The 18,358-nt window shown below is 51.4% G+C and overlaps 1 protein-coding gene across 1 annotated transcript in view; it reads right to left on the reverse strand.

Moving 5' to 3' along the window:
* LOC102737067 (ATP-binding cassette sub-family A member 13) overlaps window positions 1–18,358 on the reverse strand; it is an 83,048-nt gene that overhangs the window by 26,231 nt on the left and 38,459 nt on the right. The window contains exons 7-13 of the mRNA XM_081799718.1: window positions 17,454–17,568; window positions 15,886–16,215; window positions 14,021–14,090; window positions 13,400–13,531; window positions 5,389–5,526; window positions 4,233–4,413; window positions 2,896–3,155 (exon numbers count right to left, since the gene is read on the reverse strand). Of these exons, the coding sequence (XP_081655844.1) occupies window positions 2,896–3,155; window positions 4,233–4,413; window positions 5,389–5,526; window positions 13,400–13,531; window positions 14,021–14,090; window positions 15,886–16,215; window positions 17,454–17,568 (1,226 nt within the window). The remainder of the gene's footprint in view (window positions 1–2,895; window positions 3,156–4,232; window positions 4,414–5,388; window positions 5,527–13,399; window positions 13,532–14,020; window positions 14,091–15,885; window positions 16,216–17,453; window positions 17,569–18,358) is intronic.

Consider the following 18,358-nt stretch of genomic DNA (forward strand, 5'->3'; position numbering starts at 1 on the left):
TCTTCCCCAGGCCTGCATCTCAGATTCTGCCCCGCAGCAACCAGCCCAAGGGAGGGGAGGCAGAGCCGCTGGCATCCAAGCCCCTGGTCAAATCCTGGCCTCCCCGTACGAGCTGGGGCCCCGAGGCTCCGCACCTCAGCTCCTCGCCCATCTCCGGGAGAGACAGCAGACCGAGTGCCCCCATGCAGCGCAGCAGTGCCCGGGACGGATGGTGTTGAGCAATCAAGTCCCAGCTCACCACGCGGGCAGACACGGTGCCACAGCGGCCCCCTGGCTCGGACCCGTCCGGCCCCTCAAGCTCACGCCTCTGAGACGCACTCGTGACTTGCTTCGCCGTCCTTCCCAGACTGGCTCTCTCCTTTTCGAGAAACGGTGCCACACTGCACTGGGCTGAGCAGAGATCGGAACGGCCATGATTTCCCCCTTTCCTCTCTCCCCACCATCTCGCTTGCGGCCTCACCACCGTGACCTCTCCTGGCCTCCTCTGCGCTCAGAGCAGGGGCCCCGACGCTCCCTCCGGACATCCTCCACCTGCCTCGTGACACAGCCCGACTGCACCACGGGGTGGCCTGTCATCATGCCATCCTTCCGCGATGTTCAGGCCCCACCCCTGCTGGTTGAGGAAGCCCCGTGGTGGGATTGCGCATCCCCCCTCCCCAGCCTTCCCTTCCAGCACGTTCTACCAGCCGCCCTCGGCCGTGTCGTTTGTTGTGCATGAACTGTGTCCCCCCAAATCCACGTGTTCAAGTCCAAAGCCCCAGGGCCCCAGAGTGTGGCTGCATTCGGACATGGGGTCTTTAAAGCGGTAATTCAGGTTAACTGAGGTCATTAGTGTGGATCCTCACCCAATAGGACTTGTGTCCTTCTAAGAAGAGGGACCTCGGACATTTTCACATAGAAGGAAGACCATGTGAGGACACCGAGAGAAAAGGTGCCATGTCCACGTTAGGGAGAGGAACCAGCCCTGCCGCCCCCTTGATCTGGGACTCCAGCCTGCGGCCAGGGTGGAGTGAGCACAGGTGTTTTAGGACGCACAGGAGATCCTCAGAGGACGCTGTCTGAGCAGTGACGTGGGCAGCGCAGACAGGGATGCACGAGAGCGGCCCAGACAGAGGCAGCAGCAAGTGCAAAGGTCCTGAGGCCAAGACACACTGTTTGATGTGTTCCGGGAGCAAGGCCAGTGTGACTGGAACAGTGGGATGAGGGAGAGAGCGAGGAGGGGAAGCAGGAGACCTTGCAGGCCATAGAGACGGTGGACTTGCCCTGAATTCATCTAAAGCGCCAGAGTTTGTGGGTGAAAGTGGGTACAAATAATGAATCTGGGACAACAAGGGTAACCCTGGACAGTCACGGGCACACAAGGACACGCAGTCCTGCTGTTATTGGCTGCCAGAGACTTGAGGTTTTCCTCTGAAACACAGAGTCCTTGAAGGACGGTGGGCAGAGAAGTGACAGGACCTGAATGCGCCGACAGAGGACCACGGGGAGAAGAGTCGGGGCAGGTGGACAAGAAGGCTGCAGGAACAGAGGCTGGAGGCAGCCACCCCGAGCACCCAGGGGAGAGCCGAGGGCGGGTGGGAGGAAGAGCCGCCTCACAGAAGGGCACAGCACGGACATGAGGCGTGGACAAGCCGGGCGGTGGGCAGGAAGGCGGCTGGACCCCCGCATCTCTGCAGCAGGGGGGCCAAGCCGGGGGCAGGCAGCAGCCGTGCCTGAGACAGGATGGGGGGGCAAGTCACTCCACCTGCCGGGCTCGCTTTCCAGAAATACCACCAAAGCTCATAAAATACGGAACAATTTTAAGACAACATATTCCTCTTCTGCTCACTGGGGCTGGGCCGGAAGAATCAAGGCGAAATTCCACCAAGGTGGAAACGCCTAGTTTTTACAGTTCACACCCAAAACCCTGCCTGCATTCACCCTCACCACACACAGACCGTGCATACTTATCGTAAAGAGTAAAGCTTGCAGAAATATTCTAAGTTGACAATAAGCGCCCAGAGTCACCCCCGCGAGAGAGCACAGCCCAGGGCGCGGGCTGGACACTCTTCACACCCAACGGTCATTATGCTGCCGACTGTTAGCATATGGGAGGGTCTGCCTGTCAACGTGGCCTCTTCCTCCTGACTTCGAAGAGTCTGCAAATCTGGGACGTCCTCCCTAACCCCCACCCCCCAGCTCAGCCGCCACTCAGGTTCTCACGGGCCCTGCTCACAGTAGTCTCTGTCCGCGGTCTCTCCCAGGGCTGTGCACTCTGCTCTGGGGTCACAGGATAAGCCTTCCAGAGCCACGGCTGATCACCCTCCCCTGCCCACATGCACCTGCTTGCGTGAGGAAGTTCGACCCCCTCCTCAGGACCAGCTAGGCTCCTTGCAGCCAGTTCTCAGCCCACCCGCCATTCTGTCATATCCGGGCGCCCACACGGACCCATGCCCCAGACACAAGCCCGGTCCACGCACAGCCCAGACCTCACGTTCCCACCTGTGCTCACCTACCCCCACTCCGAGGACAGGCCAAGTCCCGTTCAGACTTCCCTGAGACCCTTCTTTGGAAATCCCAGTGCTGGTGGCTGTATCCTAACTCCACAGGTAAGAACTATTTGCTGGTTTGAGGGGCGCCTGGGTGGCTCAGTCGGTTAGGCGTCTGATTCTTGGTTTCAGCTCAGGTCGTGATCTCAGGGTTGTGGGATCAAGCCCCGTATAGGGCTCTGCGCTCAGCAGGAAGCCCGCTTGGGATTCTCTCTCCTTCTGCCCCTATTCCCGCCCCACCCTGCTCATGCTCTCTCTCTCTCTCAAAACATAATAATAATAATAATTTGCTAGGGTTTTCTTCTCATAAATAAAGACACCAAAGATATTTTTAAAGCATCTCTTCCTACACCCGTCACTACCTCACAGGGCGGAGGGCAGAAGGACGAAGACATGGCTGGTGCTGACCTACTGACTTGCTGACGCAGCTCCTTCCAGGTCCACTGCGGAGCCTTTATGGAGGCAAAGAGAAGCAGGTGCTCCCGGACGGTGAGGTTGTCGAACAGGACATCCTGCTGTGGACACACGCCCAGCTCCCTTCTGATGGAGGACAAGTCTGTCTGCAGGTTCTTGCCATTGATGATGATGGTTCCAGAAGTGGGAGCGTAGAGTCCCGTCAGCATGGATCTGCCAGAGAAAACAAATCAGGAGAGAACAGAGACAACCACTGCTCCTACCAGCCTGCTTTCTGCACAATCATTCACAAGTTGGAAGGAGCTTCACGGGATGCTGGCTGCCTTCATCTTGGAAATGTGGGCTTATGACAATGTTTACACTCCCCTAAATATGCTGATCAGAGACCATTCCAGTTGCGTGGGAGTTTAAGATTATAAATCCAACGTCGTTTTACAGATAAGGAAACCACCTCAAGAAATGGCATATTTGGGGCACCTGGGTGGCTTGGTCGGTTAAGCATCTGCCTTCGGCTCAGGTCATGGTCTCAGGGTCCTGGGATCGAGCCCCACATCGGGCTCCCGGCTCAGCGGGGAATCTGCTTCTCCCTCTGCCCCTCACCCCACTCGTGCTCTCTCTCATGCTCTCTCTCTCTCAAATAAATAAATAAATAAAATCTTTAAAAAAAAAAAGAAGTTCAAAGCAAATAGTCCTTTTCATTGTTTAAGCATACTTTAGTCCTACTGAAAAAGAAGAGAGAGAAATGGACATATTCGCAAGACAAGTTCGACAATGCCCGCGCTTTGTGAGCCCTCAACTTTTAAGCCCGTGATTCCTCCGGGATCCCGCAATTGGATTCTTTAACCAGTGGAACCCAAACCAAAAATCAAGCCTTTGCAGAAAAACACAACCACACAAAAAGCAGAACATGAAAAAAAAAATTACTCAGGCGATTAAAACATTTGCAGACATCGTTCCAAATTTCATCTTCCCAGAGATAGGCGAGCAAACTTAAACGTAGTGGTAGGACAGTGAGAAGTGTCATAGGACTCTCAAAGCCTCAAGTAAAACCATGGAGCATTATCTGTCGGGCATAAAAGAATTAGGGATAAGACCCCATCCCCTGTGCCGTTGGCGGGGGCTGCAGACCCCCCCCCCATGTAACTGCCCACCCAGAGCACAGAGTGGCTCCGGCAAAGGGTTCTGTCTGTCCTCTGTCTCAAAACAAAAAGGAAGAAAAAAAATCTAATCTCAGGTGAACTGAGATTGTTCTAAAAAGCCCGTGTGTGATGAGGGTGAAATGGGTCTCACATGATGGTGGTTTTCCCGGCGCCGTTGGTCCCCAGCAGGGCAGTGATCTGGTCTCTGTGGAAGGTGAGGGTCAGATCTCGGACGGCCGCCTTGTGGGGCTCGTACTCCTTGGTCACGGACACCAGGGCGACGCCCGGGGGTCCTCCTCCAGGCTTTCCCTCCCCGTTCTGCAGCAAGGAACCTGAGAAGAAGATGCAGATTCATCCTGAGGGACTCCAAGAGCCCCCGAAATAATGCTCATGCGTACCAGTCCAGGGGCCTGCCTTGGACTTGAATTGTAGCTCCGTGAAACACACACAGCAACTCAAAACCCTTCCTTACCAAAACCAAGGGGCGAATTAGGTAACGGCAAAACTTAAATGAAATGGCTGATTACGGGGGCGCCTGGGTGGCTCAGTCGTTAAGCGTCTGCCTTCGACTCAGGTCGTGATCCCAGGGTCCTGGGATCGAGTCCTGAGTCGGGCTCCCTGCTCAGCGGAGAGTCTGCTTCTCCCTCTCCCTCTGCCGCTCCCCCTGCTCATGTTCTCTCTCTTTCTCTCTCTCAAATAAATAAATAAAAACCTTTAAAAAAAATACATTGCAATGTTGATTGTGGCATAAACTACCATGATGGGCAGCTGTGTATCTATAGGCTGGCCCTGAAGTCCTGCTTTCGTGGAACCAGCAGGCGTAAGCGAGGCAGAGAGGGACAGAGGATCGGGGGTCCCGCCCTGTTTCCTGGGACGCACGCTCCTCGCTTGTAAGGGGCAGGGATGGTCTTGCTCTCACAGTAATGTCGGAAATACTAGCATGTGTGAAACACTTGGCGATCTCTACAGCCCACTCCACCGGGCAGCTGTCCCCCTTTGCTTTAGTTTCTCACACAAATTCATGCTGGAACTGAAGCTTCATTTTGCGGCCATATAACATGTGCACAAACACACCCAGGGCAGAGGGGCTGCAAACAGCAGGTGACGCTAACAGCCCAGGGCTCTGGCCCCCAGGCTCAACATCATCAGGGGATTCTTTCTCGCGACTTGGCCCCGAGCTGTGTTTCTGAGCCCAAGACGGGCCCCGGCCAGCAGACACAGTTACAGAGATTCGAGCGGGGTGAAAAACAGAAGGAAAACCGACCAGAAGGGAAAACATGTACCTAATACCGCTACCCTTTACACACCTTTATTGTCAAAGTGCTCATTGATGAAGGACAGGTCAGAACCAGGCGCGTGCGGTCTTTTTGCCACTAACCCACACAAATTCTTCCAGTAGGATGCGGTAAAGGGAAAATGCCACGGTTTCCTTAAACCGAACGTTCCTAAAAAATAAGACAGTTAAAATCGGTATCATTATCTTTTTCTACGTGGAAGATTCTGTACGAGAATGCCTTCACTAATTATATGCAATGTTATTCCATGTTAAAGCGTTGAATACACATCCCTCATATGACCCGGTGACAATCTGGGGGACGATGTATTAGCCATGCGGGGAGCCCTCATGCTCTGTCTTCAGCCTGACCCACGGCCGACTGCTCAGTCCCCTGACAGCCGCCTCCCCCAGGAGGCCTTCCGAGCAGGTGTTCGGTGAACAGGCAGGTATTTATCAAAAATAAAAGTCGCGTTGAACGATTGCTGAATGTTCCCCAGAGTAAAGCTCGCCCCAGCCCCGTTGCCCCATTACATAGCTGTCACTCTTTTGTCCCCGTCTTTGATGTCTGCATGGTTCCTAGACACGGATTAACAGCGTGAAGGAATTAATCCATTAAAACATTTACAAAGAAGAATACATAATGCCAACATTTCCATATGAAACATTGACATTCTTCAAGCGTACTCTCCAAATTCATTCCAGCCCACTTAATAGTCACTTTGCCTTCATTATATGTTGAAATGAAAGTGGATTTAATTATTAACACCTCTCAATTTTCTTTAACACGTCCATTCTAGCCGAAGTTCGATGCGTGCTCCAAATCCTCCAAGTGACTGAAGAGATAAAGGCCTACGTGAAGACTATTTTAACACTTTGACCCTCCAGCCAAGGAGAGATGGGTGCCCCTCATCCAGTCTAACCCGAAGATTCAGAGACATGATCACAAAGCAGAACGGGCAAGTGAAGGAGGGTGTGGGGCTGCCATCCGGTCTAGCAGTCGCTTCTGATACGGGTTGAGCTGAGTCCCCCAAAATTCATGTCGAAATCCTAACCCCCAGTAACTCGGAATGGGGCAATATTTGGAGGAAGGCTTTCAAGAGATAATTAAGGTTAAATGAAGTCACTGGGTCAGCCCTCATCCAATCTGATGGGTGTCCTTATGGGAAGAGATTAGGATACAGACAGGGAGTGTGGGCAGATCAACAGGACATTGGGAGAAGGAGGGAGGCCTCAGGAGGAACCAGCCCTGCGCACACCTGGATCTTGGACCCCCTCCAGCCTTCAGGACGGGAGAGACTAGATTTCTCTTGTTTAAGCCATGCGGTCCGCGTCATCATGCCCGCCCTCGAAAGCATGCAACAAGCAGAGAGAATGTTCTCCAAGACCCTAGCAAACTGCTGACTACCCCTAGCCAGGAAGAGATGAGCCACCCGTGGATAATTCTGTCCTATTCCACTCTCTCCCTTCGGGCACTGGCCAGGATCCCACCCGTGTTCATTCACATGGTCCTGCGACCACACGATGTGGGAGTGCTATGACCACCTCTCCCTTCCCAGGGGGCAGGACACAGGCTGCCGAGCTGCATGCTGCAGCCCCACGGCACCTGCCTCTCTGAACACAGGCCTGCAGCAGCGAGAACACTCTGTTGCCCGGGATCCAAAAGAGACGGGAGACGCGCATGGGAATGGAAGGAGGAGGCCCTGCGCACGGGCATGCACGCTGAATTTGCAGAAACAAAGAGAGAGAAGCCGACAGAGGCAGAAGGAGACTCTTCGGCCAGTGTGCTGGTAGCTGCTCCTCCGGCCCCCGCACCGTCTTCTGCTGAGGGACCCCGCTCCGGTGACCATCGGCCACTGCCCTTGACCGTGCCAGCGTGAGTGGGCACCACCTGTCGGACGGGCAAGTGGGCGGTGGCTCCAAATGCCCTGGGGGTCAGAGGCTGCATGAGCAGAGGCAAAGGTGGCACCCGGACACATGGACAGGAGTCTCAAGGACGCCGAACTGTCCCCAGGAGGTCCCATGAGACCTGATCTGGGGTCATGGCTATGGGGACGGGAAGGACGGGAGACGCAGGAGGGGCCTTTCAGAGTTGGAAAATTCACGTCGGAAGATAGAAATTGGAAACAAATTGAATATTAATGGCCGGTTTGCCAATTAAAACATCCCTGCTCTAATCTGTTTGCACTTTTAAAGTCCTGCTAATTAATCTATTAATGTAAATGGATGGGGGGGGGGAAGGCTGCCAAATCCGTTAGCAGGGAGGCCACTCAGCTCCTAAGCTGTCCTTGGCACTTTGCTTTTGCTTGTAAATCCAAACGTGTTTTACGTGCACTCTATGAGCATAAGCATCCTGCTCACATTACCGTATGTAATTGGGCACATTAATATATGCAAAGGCCCTGCGCTTCTCCAGAGCTCTTCTCCTCCTGGGGAGCTGCCTGCTGGCTCTCGCGGGCCAGGAAACTCATTAGCACTGCCCCCCAAAACCTGACAGTGATAAAAGCAGAAGTCAATGCAACTAGACAGATCAAGCAAAATCAGATTTAATTGGAAGCACATAAAGAAGGGTTTATGAAATGAAAAGACTTCGAGAGGGCCAGATGTCTGCCGGGATGCTCTGCGCAGGCCCGGGGATCTGCACTTGACCTTGAACCTGGCGGGCCAGGAGGCCGGGTCCTTACGGGGCCTCCCGCTCAGACGCCAGGGTGAGAAATGCGGGGGTCTGGACCCACCCCATCACTCCACGGACAAGACCAACAGAAGGACATAGAAAGCAACAGGGAAACTGCCCAGCCAGCCCTGGCGGGGGAGGCCTTGTTACCTGCCAGAGCCTCACAAACAGCGATCCTCAACTTGCTGAGACTCTCACAGACGGTGTTCTGGAAATGTGGAAAGGGGTACTTTTGGTTGGAACAGTGAATGGGTGTTTTAAATTGTAGGTTTTATTATTATTCAGGCATGGGGAGGCCAAGAGATCAGGAAACCGGCCTTTGAAAAGATGGGTTGCTACTCAGGTCCCGGAAGGAGGGGACACCTGGCACCGGGCAGGGCCACGTGGGGAAGCACCAGGCTCCATCAGGAGGCACAGGGGAGGGGAGCGCAGGCAAGAGCCTTTACTGTGGCTTCTGTGGAAGGAGCAGGTGAGGTAGGGAGAGCAGGCTCTGGGGCATAGCGGCTGTCCCTAGTTGCTCGGTCCCTGGGGCACTGAGGGCAGGGGACAGGATAGCCTACAGAGGGGGTGGCAGGGTGTAGCTCTGGATGGCTGGGTTTGCAGATGAAAAGGGAGCTCGCCAGCAAATCCTTTACTGTCTCTAGGATTGGCTAGCCCTTGCGGGACAGTCCCTCTTGGGTCCCTGAGGCTCCAAGATGTCAGAGCATCAGATATACAGGAGATAAAAAAGCAGGTTAATAAATAGGGGGTAGCACAGATGGCCCTTAGTGGGCGGGCATCTGGGTGGAGGGTGTCCTACAAAGGGCAGAACAACGCAGCTCAACAAAGAATTGCCCTTGACCTGCCTTCTGTGAGGCTCATCCCACACAGCGATGCAAGTGAAAAGCCCCCGCTAGGGATGCCTGGGTGGCTCAGTCGGTTGAGCGCCTGCCTTCAGCTCAGGTCGTGATCCCGGGGTCCTGGGATCGAGCCCCGCATCGGGCTCCCTGCTCAGCGGGGAGCATGCTTCTCCCTCTGCCACTCCCACCTGCTCATGCTCTCTCTCTCTCTCAAATAAATAAAATCTTTTTTAAAAAAAGAACTTCTAAAACTCAACACCCAATAAAACAAATAATCCAATTAAAATATGGGCAGAAGACATGAACAGACATTTCTCCAAAGAAGACATCAGATGGCCAACAGACAAATGAAAAGACATTCAACATCACTCATCAAGGGGGAAATGCAAATCAAAACCACAACGAGATACTACGTCACACCTGTCAGAATGGCTAAAATCAACAACACAAGAAACAAAAGGTGTTGGTGAGGATTCGGAGAGAGGGGAACACTCATGTACTGTTGGTGGGAATGCCAACTGGTGCGGCCACTCTGGACAACAGTATGAAGGTTCCTCAAAAAATTAAAAATAGAAATACCAAATGATCCACTACTTGGCATTTACTCAAAGAATATAAAACCACCAATTTGAAAAAGATATACGCACCCCTATGTTTACTGCAGCATTATTGACAAGAGCCAAGCTATGGAAAGAGCCCAAGTGTCCATCAACAGATGAATGGATAAAGAAGATGTGGTGTATACATACAATGGAATATTACTCAGCCATCAGAAAGAATGAATTTTGCCATTTGCAATGACATGGAAAGAATTAGAGAGTATTATGCTAAGTGAAGTAAGTCAGTCAGAGAAAGACAAATACCATATGATTTCACTCCTATGTGGAATTTAAGAAACAAAACAAACCAACAACAAAAAAAGGAGACAAACCAAAAAAAAACCCCAAAAAACAAAAAAACAGACTCAACTCCAGAGAACACACTGATGGTCACCAGAGGGGAGGGGGTGGGCGATGGGGGAAACAGGTGATGGGGATGAAGTGCACCTGTCGTGACGAGCACCGGGTGATGTATGGAAGTGCTGAATCTCTGTATTGTGCACCTGAAACTAATATTACGCTGTATGTTAACTATACTGGAATTACGATTTTTTAAATTTTAACTAAGTATTATTATATTTTATCCCTTATTTCATAGACAGTTTGGTCCACAGCAATGATCTCCCATATCCCACCCCCACATATATTCCTGTAAAACAGAATTCCATAGATGTGTAACTAGTTCACAGGAGTCCATATTACAAATGCAAAACTGATTCATCTTCAGTCCACACTCTTAGATAGAAATGTAGGTTTGCCAGAGTTTTGCTTTCAAAGATAACATGCAAGGAACATCTATGTGCACACATACTTTGCACTCACCTGGCTATTTCTTCAAATTTCTGAGTCAAAGAGAATAAACATTATTTTAATTTTTTAATTTTTTATTTTTTATCATTTTTTAAAGATATTATTTTTAAGTCACCTCTAGACCCAACACGGGGCTTGAACTCATGACCCCGAGATCCGGAGTTGCCCACTCCACTGCCTGAGCCAGCCAGGCGCCCTGAGAATAAACATTTTAAGAGTTTTTTAACATACGACAAATTTGACACACTCTACTGCTTGTAGAAATTCCCTTTTTGGTATTTTTTATTTAAATGATTTATGTGGGCTTTGTTATATTATCACAACGCTTCATACGAAATGGTATAAATTAATGTGGAGAAAATCAACACACTTAAAATGGTAAATATCCACATTAAGGAACATGGCATCTCTTTGTATTTATTCAAATCTATTTTATGTTCACCATTTTTTTAGAGGGAGCGTGGGGAGGGGGGAGGGGGAGAGAGAGAATCTTAAGCAGGCTCTACGCCCAGTGAGGAGCCCGACGCGGGACTTGACCTCATGACCCTGAGATCATGACTTGAGCCAAAATCAAGAGTCGGATGCTTAACTGACTGAGCCCCCCAGGTGCCCCACTGCCAAATTTTTTACTTTCTTATTTGATACATACTCTCTTCTACGTTAGATTCATGCCGAGATATTTTACTGCTCTTGAGAATGATACCGTGTCGCATTTATTGCTGACACACAGCAAAGCTGGTGGTTTTCCTGTCTGTGCGTTTGAGATCAGTCACCCCAGTGGTCCTGCCTTTCTTCAACTGATTCTTGCATAGGGCCTGCCAACAATGGTGGTCTGTCTCCTGGTTGTGACATCTCTGTCTTGCTGTGTTTTGCTTCCTTCCCCAGTGGCTGGAGCCTTCACCTCAACATCTAATTGCCGCCCATGACAAGCACCTACAGGGGACGCTGAGCGTGACAGGGGACGCTGAGCATGGCAGGGGGCACCCCAGCTGAGACATGCTCGCCTGTCCTCCCTCTCCGGTCCCCCGATCTCCTCCCCACCTCACCTTCCCCGGTCCCCGATGGCCCTGAGAAGACACTGCAGCCATGAGAGAGCCTCCCGGGCTCCCACCATCATCATCATCATCATCATCATCATCAAACCCAAAGCCCTTCTCCACCTGCTTCCCCTGACAGCTTCAGCTGCTGCCCCGTTTCAGATCTGACTCAGCCGCACTTGCAAAACCTGCCGATCTACCCTCCTTCCCGGGATCTCTGTCTCCATCCCCCCCGCCCCGTCTCCATCCTGGAGCAGGCTGCACCTGCAGAAGTGAGCAGGACCGGGGGTTCACTCGCTGGAAATGCCTTACTTTAAGATAGGACAATGTTCCCACCGTGGTTCCTCATGCCTCCCGTCCTGAAGGAGAAGGGGAGAACTCCGCTCCTTCTGGATTCCTGCCCAGATTTCCTGCGGATCTCGGCACTGCCAAGGGTAACCTGTCTTTGCTGGGGTTTATGCTTGTCTGTGTCGACACATCACCATTTTATATGTAGCTGTAGGTCTCTGTCCCTTAATGTTGTGTTCAATGCGGTGAGCCCTGACTGTGCAAAGCTCGGTTTTTCCTCTCCTTGGTTAATGACTGTTCCATTTCTATTCTGTTTCACTCGGTCTGTGTGTCTCCTCATCAGGGAGAGCATCAGTCCGCAAGGCCCGTCTGTCTGTCTCCTTCCAGCCACCTGTCTGCATCTCTCCCAATTCCGGGGACACCCCACTACCCTCCCATCCCCGGCCGTGACTTGGCGCCCTATTCCTTTGCTTGTGACCCCCTTCCTCAAACATTTTAACATCAATATCATGTGCATACTTTCTAACATCCCTCCCTTGTGCTGGCTAGCTGCCTTTTAATATCCAGTGCTTGTCATTCGATTTTATTTCACCTTGGTATTCCTCAGTTAACTTTTTTTTAACTTCTTATTTCCTAGAATCCAGTTTTTCTTTAATTTTATTCAAAGTCCCCAGACCATGCAATCTAAAATTCCAAAATGAAACACATTACAGGTTTATGCGCGCTCTCTAATTCTTGGAGGCCGTGTGTTCCTGATTTTCTGTAAGATAATCTCGTCAGTGGCACCTTTCATTTGGATTTTTACTCATCCTTCAGTGACACATGAGCGTTCCAAGTCTGAAAACAGAATGGACGGATTGTCTTTGTATCCTTTCATAGTCAATGTGTGTATGATTAGAACATCTCTCTTTCTATGTCTCTCTCTCTCTCAGTTCTTAACTTTAAAGGTTAGGTGCCACTTGAAATATCCAGGTGCTTTGGAAAATACAGAGACAGAATCACAAGTCATTTCAGCAAGGGTATAGAATACCATCAAAACATTACTGCTAAAAATATAAGATAAAGAAACTTTAAAAGCTGTTTCTGCTCTTTTCGGCCTGAGCCAAGCATGTGGTATGCTTCCTCCTTCCCAACAAACACAGCAGGGAAAACCATTACGGTTGGTGGCCTGGCTTCCCGTGGCCTCCAGGACGCACCTGCCACACCACAGGAGAAACCCCACACTTGACGCCGCTGACACTCCGGGTTTGGAGGTGACACCTGACCCCGGGCCCCTGCACAGCCCCTCATTCTCAGCCTGGTTTTCGTCCAGGTTCTGTCCCCAGCTGACCTGGCCAAGAGAAAGACCTCTCCACTCCTGCTCCACACCGTCACTGACTCCTGCCCGACCTGGTCCCCGTGGGGCCAAGGACGCACGTGCCCCCAGGCTCTCCTGCCCTCACTCCCCACATCCCTGACCCTGAGAACCCTGATCCTAGGTCTTTCCTGTTCTTTGACAGAAACCCACTTGGGAAGCTGCCTGGTGGCCGGGTTGGGGCGGGCGGGGGGGGGGAGTCCCCGTCAGGATCGAGGCACTTCCGTCTATCCTCACGTGGCCTTTACCATTTCATTCAGGACTCGGGCAGCCCATCTCCTCTTCAAGCATTCACACCTCCCTCTAAAACACATCCTACGAACGCCCTCTCTGAGGTCTCATTTAAATTTAGAATAATTACTTATTCTTCTAATACTCATGTATATTGCTTTAAACTGTTTTTTTAGCTTATTTGGGGCATCTCTTACCGTGCAGAATTCTTACCAGGAATCAAGTTGCTCAAGTACCATCCACATAAAAAATAAAGGCCTGAATCAAAGAGAATCATCCAGCAAACCCAGCCAAATGTCATGCCCATTTGTTCCGGAGCCTGGTATATGTTATCGCACTGAACCCCTGGGAGGAAGGAAAAGGTCAGAGTCAGAACCGCACACCCTCTCTCAGGGCAGCTTCAGGTGAGTGAGTCCGTGCGTTCTAGAACCCCAAAGCCAAGGTGGACGCAGCCGGGTCGAAAGGCAGGGCATCCCGCCGATCACAATCCCTCAAATGAATTGGGAGCCTGCTTCATCTCAGTGGATTTCAAGGAAATCAGGTGGAGTGGCTTTAACCACATTCGAATATCTAACATTTACGATTTTGTGTGTGTGTGTGTTTTAGTGTTGCTTTACTTCTATCTCGACTTGTTGCCTCACCAAAATGCATCTATCCAGGGCAACTGGGCCGTGGGGGGTATTCACATCAGCTGAGGCAAACACCAGCGTCTCGATCCAAACGTTCCACTTGTAATAAAGACCTTCTCCTCCCGCGCTTGCAACAGGACCAACTGGAAACGCCTCAACACCTGAATCACTGGATCTCGTTTTACAAAAGCCTCCCCTTCCTTACCTGTTTCTTGCCCTTCTAGGAAGGTGATGAGAAACACTCCTTGTCCAAAGGCGGTGGTGGGGAGCAGACACTGCCCACGGGGAACAGAGAGAGAAACAGCACGTTAGCGCTTGACGGAGACCCCAGAAAACCCACGGCATTAAATTCAAACAGAGAAGCCGCAGGGTGTTCCCACCGAGCGACGCCAAAGCATCGCTCCGGGCGGTGATTTCAGTATCTGACCCCGGAAGACTGAGCCAAACGTCAGCCCACTCTGAAAAGTCTGATAACAAGCTAGTTTTTAATGTGGAGAAGAACTCTTTCTCTTTACTGCGATGCTTGAAATGCCATAGACCCGACGCACCGCATACAGAAATGCGTAACTCGAAACAGTGGAGAACAGAACAGAGCGATTTCTTGTTTTTTATTATTATGTGAATGCCCTGGAGCATGCTGAGGGCAGACTGATGGAACATCCACATGATTCTGCACTAGCTAGAGAGCCCACTGGAGGAAAATGCTGCTTTATTTCCACTGGACAGGTCCTACGTCCACAAAAAAGCCCACTGAACACGTATTTTACGCTTAAAAAGATCGTGTACCAGAGTTAGATTTTTTCTTTTTTTTTTTTTTTTTGGCAAGGAAACATTTGAACATGCAAAAAGGAAATCCAACGGTGTATGCTGGAACATTTAAACAGATGGATTGAAGTAAAAACACACATGACAGGATTTGAAATTCAGGCCAGGTGGTCAGTTGGCTCTTTCCCTACATGGAAGGAGTGGGGGGTGGGGGTGGGAGGGGGGTAAAGGATCCCAGGAGTTTTAATGATTCCGGAAACAGCTAATGAACACTAACCCAAAATTACTGGTTCTGAATTATTGCAGGTGCAACATCAGCTAATTGGAACTGGTGAGCACCTATCAATGGATTAAAATCCTGATTCAAGGTGGCATTTCTTCATCGTGCTGTGTGTCCACGGCCAGTAGGAACCATGGAGCTTTATGGATGCTGGAGAAAAATAACGTGGCCTTCACAGAGGTATTCCACCCTGAGGCTCCAAGTGAGCAGAGAAAGTGACACCGTCCCAACAGGCAAGGGTCCCTCAGCCGTCATGACGCTGTTCAGGGACAGGTGACCTCTGAGGGCCTTCAAGTGCCCCGGAGGAGCCTGAGATTCTACCCCTCCTTGACACCTCCCAAATTCTCCCTTAGTGGCTCCAGTCACACCTCCCAATAGACTGCAGTTGGGGAACCTGGCCTGACCTGTGGGGGGGAAGAGAGATCTGGGGCGGACCGTCCTCAGCCACACACGGGTCCCTTCCCTGTGGACAGAGTTCCCCGCGCCCGCCAGGCATGTCTCATCCAAGAAGGAATGAGTGTGTCTCTTCTATGTATTTCATATCGCACACCTAACAGAATTCTCGTACTTTTTCGGGAGGTACACTTTAAACGGATGAATGATTCCGACATTGCTAACGGAGGGATCTTTCCACTTAATGTGAGGTCATTCCTGATGCTTCAAGAAAAATGCTTAATTTTTGCTGCTAGAATAGCTTTGGAAAGCTATCTCTTTCCATCCAGGAAACAAAGAGACACGGAGGTCCTACGCTGCCTTTGGGGTACGACCGATTTCCAAAAAGCCTCCAGAGGAGAGTCCCTGTTACGTGAAAAGCACCAAATCTTCACGGGCTGCCTTCTAGCAAAATCACTGCAATGCCGATGAATGGCAGCTGCAAGGTCTGCCTCCGGGGGCCGAGTTAAGAGGAGCAGGTATCAGGAAGCCCACCTAGATCTGAAAACGACAGGCCGATGGACGGATGTCGCGACTGATTGGTTGGGTAGATACAGCAGTTTGAAAAGAGAAAGAAAAGACAGCCCACTTACCAGAAACGTCTGAATGACAACACTCAGTTGGTTATGGAGAACCAACAGCACTATGTAGGGCAGAAAGCTGATCATATACGCCAGGCTAGTACAGAGGGCAGCCGTGTTCGCTTGGCTGAAAAACACACTCAGGAAGTAACTCATCATGATGACCGACACCCCAAAGTCCAGGAGAAAGAGGAAAACGATACAGGCGTTGCTGTGCGCGAAGATGCCGCTCGCTTTGAGAATGACAGCCAGGGCGGTGCTGCTTAAGGCCAACACGGCCAGGTTCTCCAGGAACCAGGCCAGGAAGAAGACAGTGGGGTGCACTCCCATCATCCTCATGTACTGTCAAAAGAACGAAACGCAGAGTTATCACCCGGATCCTTGAGAAAGAACAGATCAGATCACAGGAGAGAGGTGGCACTAGAAACTTCCATGTTGGGGCCCGCGTGGAAATCAGCCCCGCACAGACCCCAGAGCCCAGCATCCATTCTGGCGAACGCTCCCCTGGGGAGGTCACGGCCGCGAGCCCACACAGCGGAGGGGCGGGGGCACACCCCAGCCCCCAGGTGCTCCCTTATCCATTTGGACTTGGCTGGTTTTGTTTCTTTTCCCCTTTTTATTTTTTTGGTGTTTTTAGTTGTTTTCCTTCTTTTTTAATCTTTCATCATTTTGGTTGTGTTGGTTTGGTTTAATGAGGACAAACAGAACAACGAAGAGAGGGGGGAAATACTGGACCTTAAGCTGTTCGAGTTGGGCGTCTCTCGTGTGAGTGTTAGAATGCATTTTGCAAAACCACTCAGCTTAAAGTAATAACAACAAAACTAATGCATCCGTTAAACCTCCTGTTTTCTGTCTGTAACATCGGGGTATCTTGGAGGGTGGGGCCGGTCACTGGTAAAATGAGACCAATTCAGCGTGACTGACCCCCGGTCCCCAGTCCCCACGTCCAGGGGCCCCGCTAGATGGGGAGAAAACACAGCAATGCAGGGAAAAAATCCGTTCTAAATAGGTGAACAACGTGGGAAACAGCAGTGAAAGTCCCAGTCAGAACTAAATGTGAACACTGCACTTGACCTCGCTGCTCCTTCACCTCAGTTAATAGGAGGCAAGAGGGTAACGTGCACCCATCCTCTGCGGAGGCCGGCCTTCACCAGGTACTTTCAGGAACTTTCACTCTTAAGAGCAGTTTTGATAGTATCCGGTTTTAACAATATTAAAACAAAAACAGCAAGGCGGCCGTGAAGCCATCTGACCATAAATCAAGGTGGGAAGTCCGCCCTTAGGTCTTTTCAGGTTGTAGAAAAACTGCTGATGGGCAATGCTGGCCCCCTTCTTTGAACCTGGTGTGCCCGTCCTTGGGCTTCCTTCCATCCCCACAGGAAACACCGGTTAACCTGGCAGGGCGTCAGGCTTCAACGTGAAATGCTTTCCCCCCGGGGCCCCATCCCAGCTATGCACGGGAACCCCGGCAGAGAGGAGGGCAGGCAAAACTGAGTCCGGGGGTGATATGCGACAGAATTTGGCTCCAAGGCCCCCACCGCCCCTGCTGGTCCCCCAGGCAAGCGGGCTTGGCTGATTACCTCTTCTATCTGGATCTCTCGCTCGTAAACCAGCTTTCGGACCATGCTGGCCACAGACACCATCCACGTCAGCATCATTATCAGAGGGAAAAAGAAGCCGACGTTGTTCAGAAATCTGCAAGGAAATAATCCCGTCAGCACCCAAGGGCAAGGAGAGTGGTTCTACCCAGAGTCCGGCTCACGCATGCATGCATTTTCACGTTGTCCTTACAAGTGACAAACCCTTTTAAGGAGCAACATCTCCTTTGGCCATTTCAACGGGGACGGCTGCCTGGTGTCCTGATTTAGTAGGCATGCGAACTCAGGAAGGAGACGCACTGGTTGGAGGTGCCTTGAGCGGCCACTGTCCCCCACCCCCAATCACTGCTGACACCTTCCTAGGCAGGGCAGGTGGGGAGAAGGACACAGGCCATTCACGCCTGACTACAACTTTCCCCACTTAGTTGGGACCATTGCGTATCTTCAATGCATGATCTCAGTTGACCATAGATTATTGCCTTACAAGATGCCTGAAAAGTGCCCGTTGAAAGTCTCCCTGTTGCGGGGCACCTGGGTGGCTCAGTCGGTTAAGCGTCTGAATCTTGGTTTTGGCTGAGGTCATGATCTCAGGGTCGTGAGATCGAGCCCCACATCAGGCTCCATCAAGGAGTCTGCTTGTCCCTCTCCCTCTGCCCCTCCCTCCCCCCCCGCTCCCGTGCGCACGCGCTGTCTCTCATAAATAAATAAAATCTAAGAAAGAAAGAGAGGGAGGGAGGCTCCCTGAGCCATGGGTTGGCCAAATTCATCATGGAGGCTGCCCAGAGGGGCAAGCCATTTGACTGGGCGTGTGGTCCATGATTGAACCGAAGAGAGAAAGGTCCTGTCGTGAAGGATCCTGCATTCGGGCGGGGGGGGGGGGGGGGGGG

The sequence above is a fragment of the Leptonychotes weddellii genome, chromosome 12 (genome assembly GCF_054177405.1).
Source record: "Leptonychotes weddellii isolate Sample4059 chromosome 12, ASM5417740v2, whole genome shotgun sequence".
Classification (NCBI taxonomy): domain Eukaryota; kingdom Metazoa; phylum Chordata; class Mammalia; order Carnivora; family Phocidae; genus Leptonychotes; species Leptonychotes weddellii.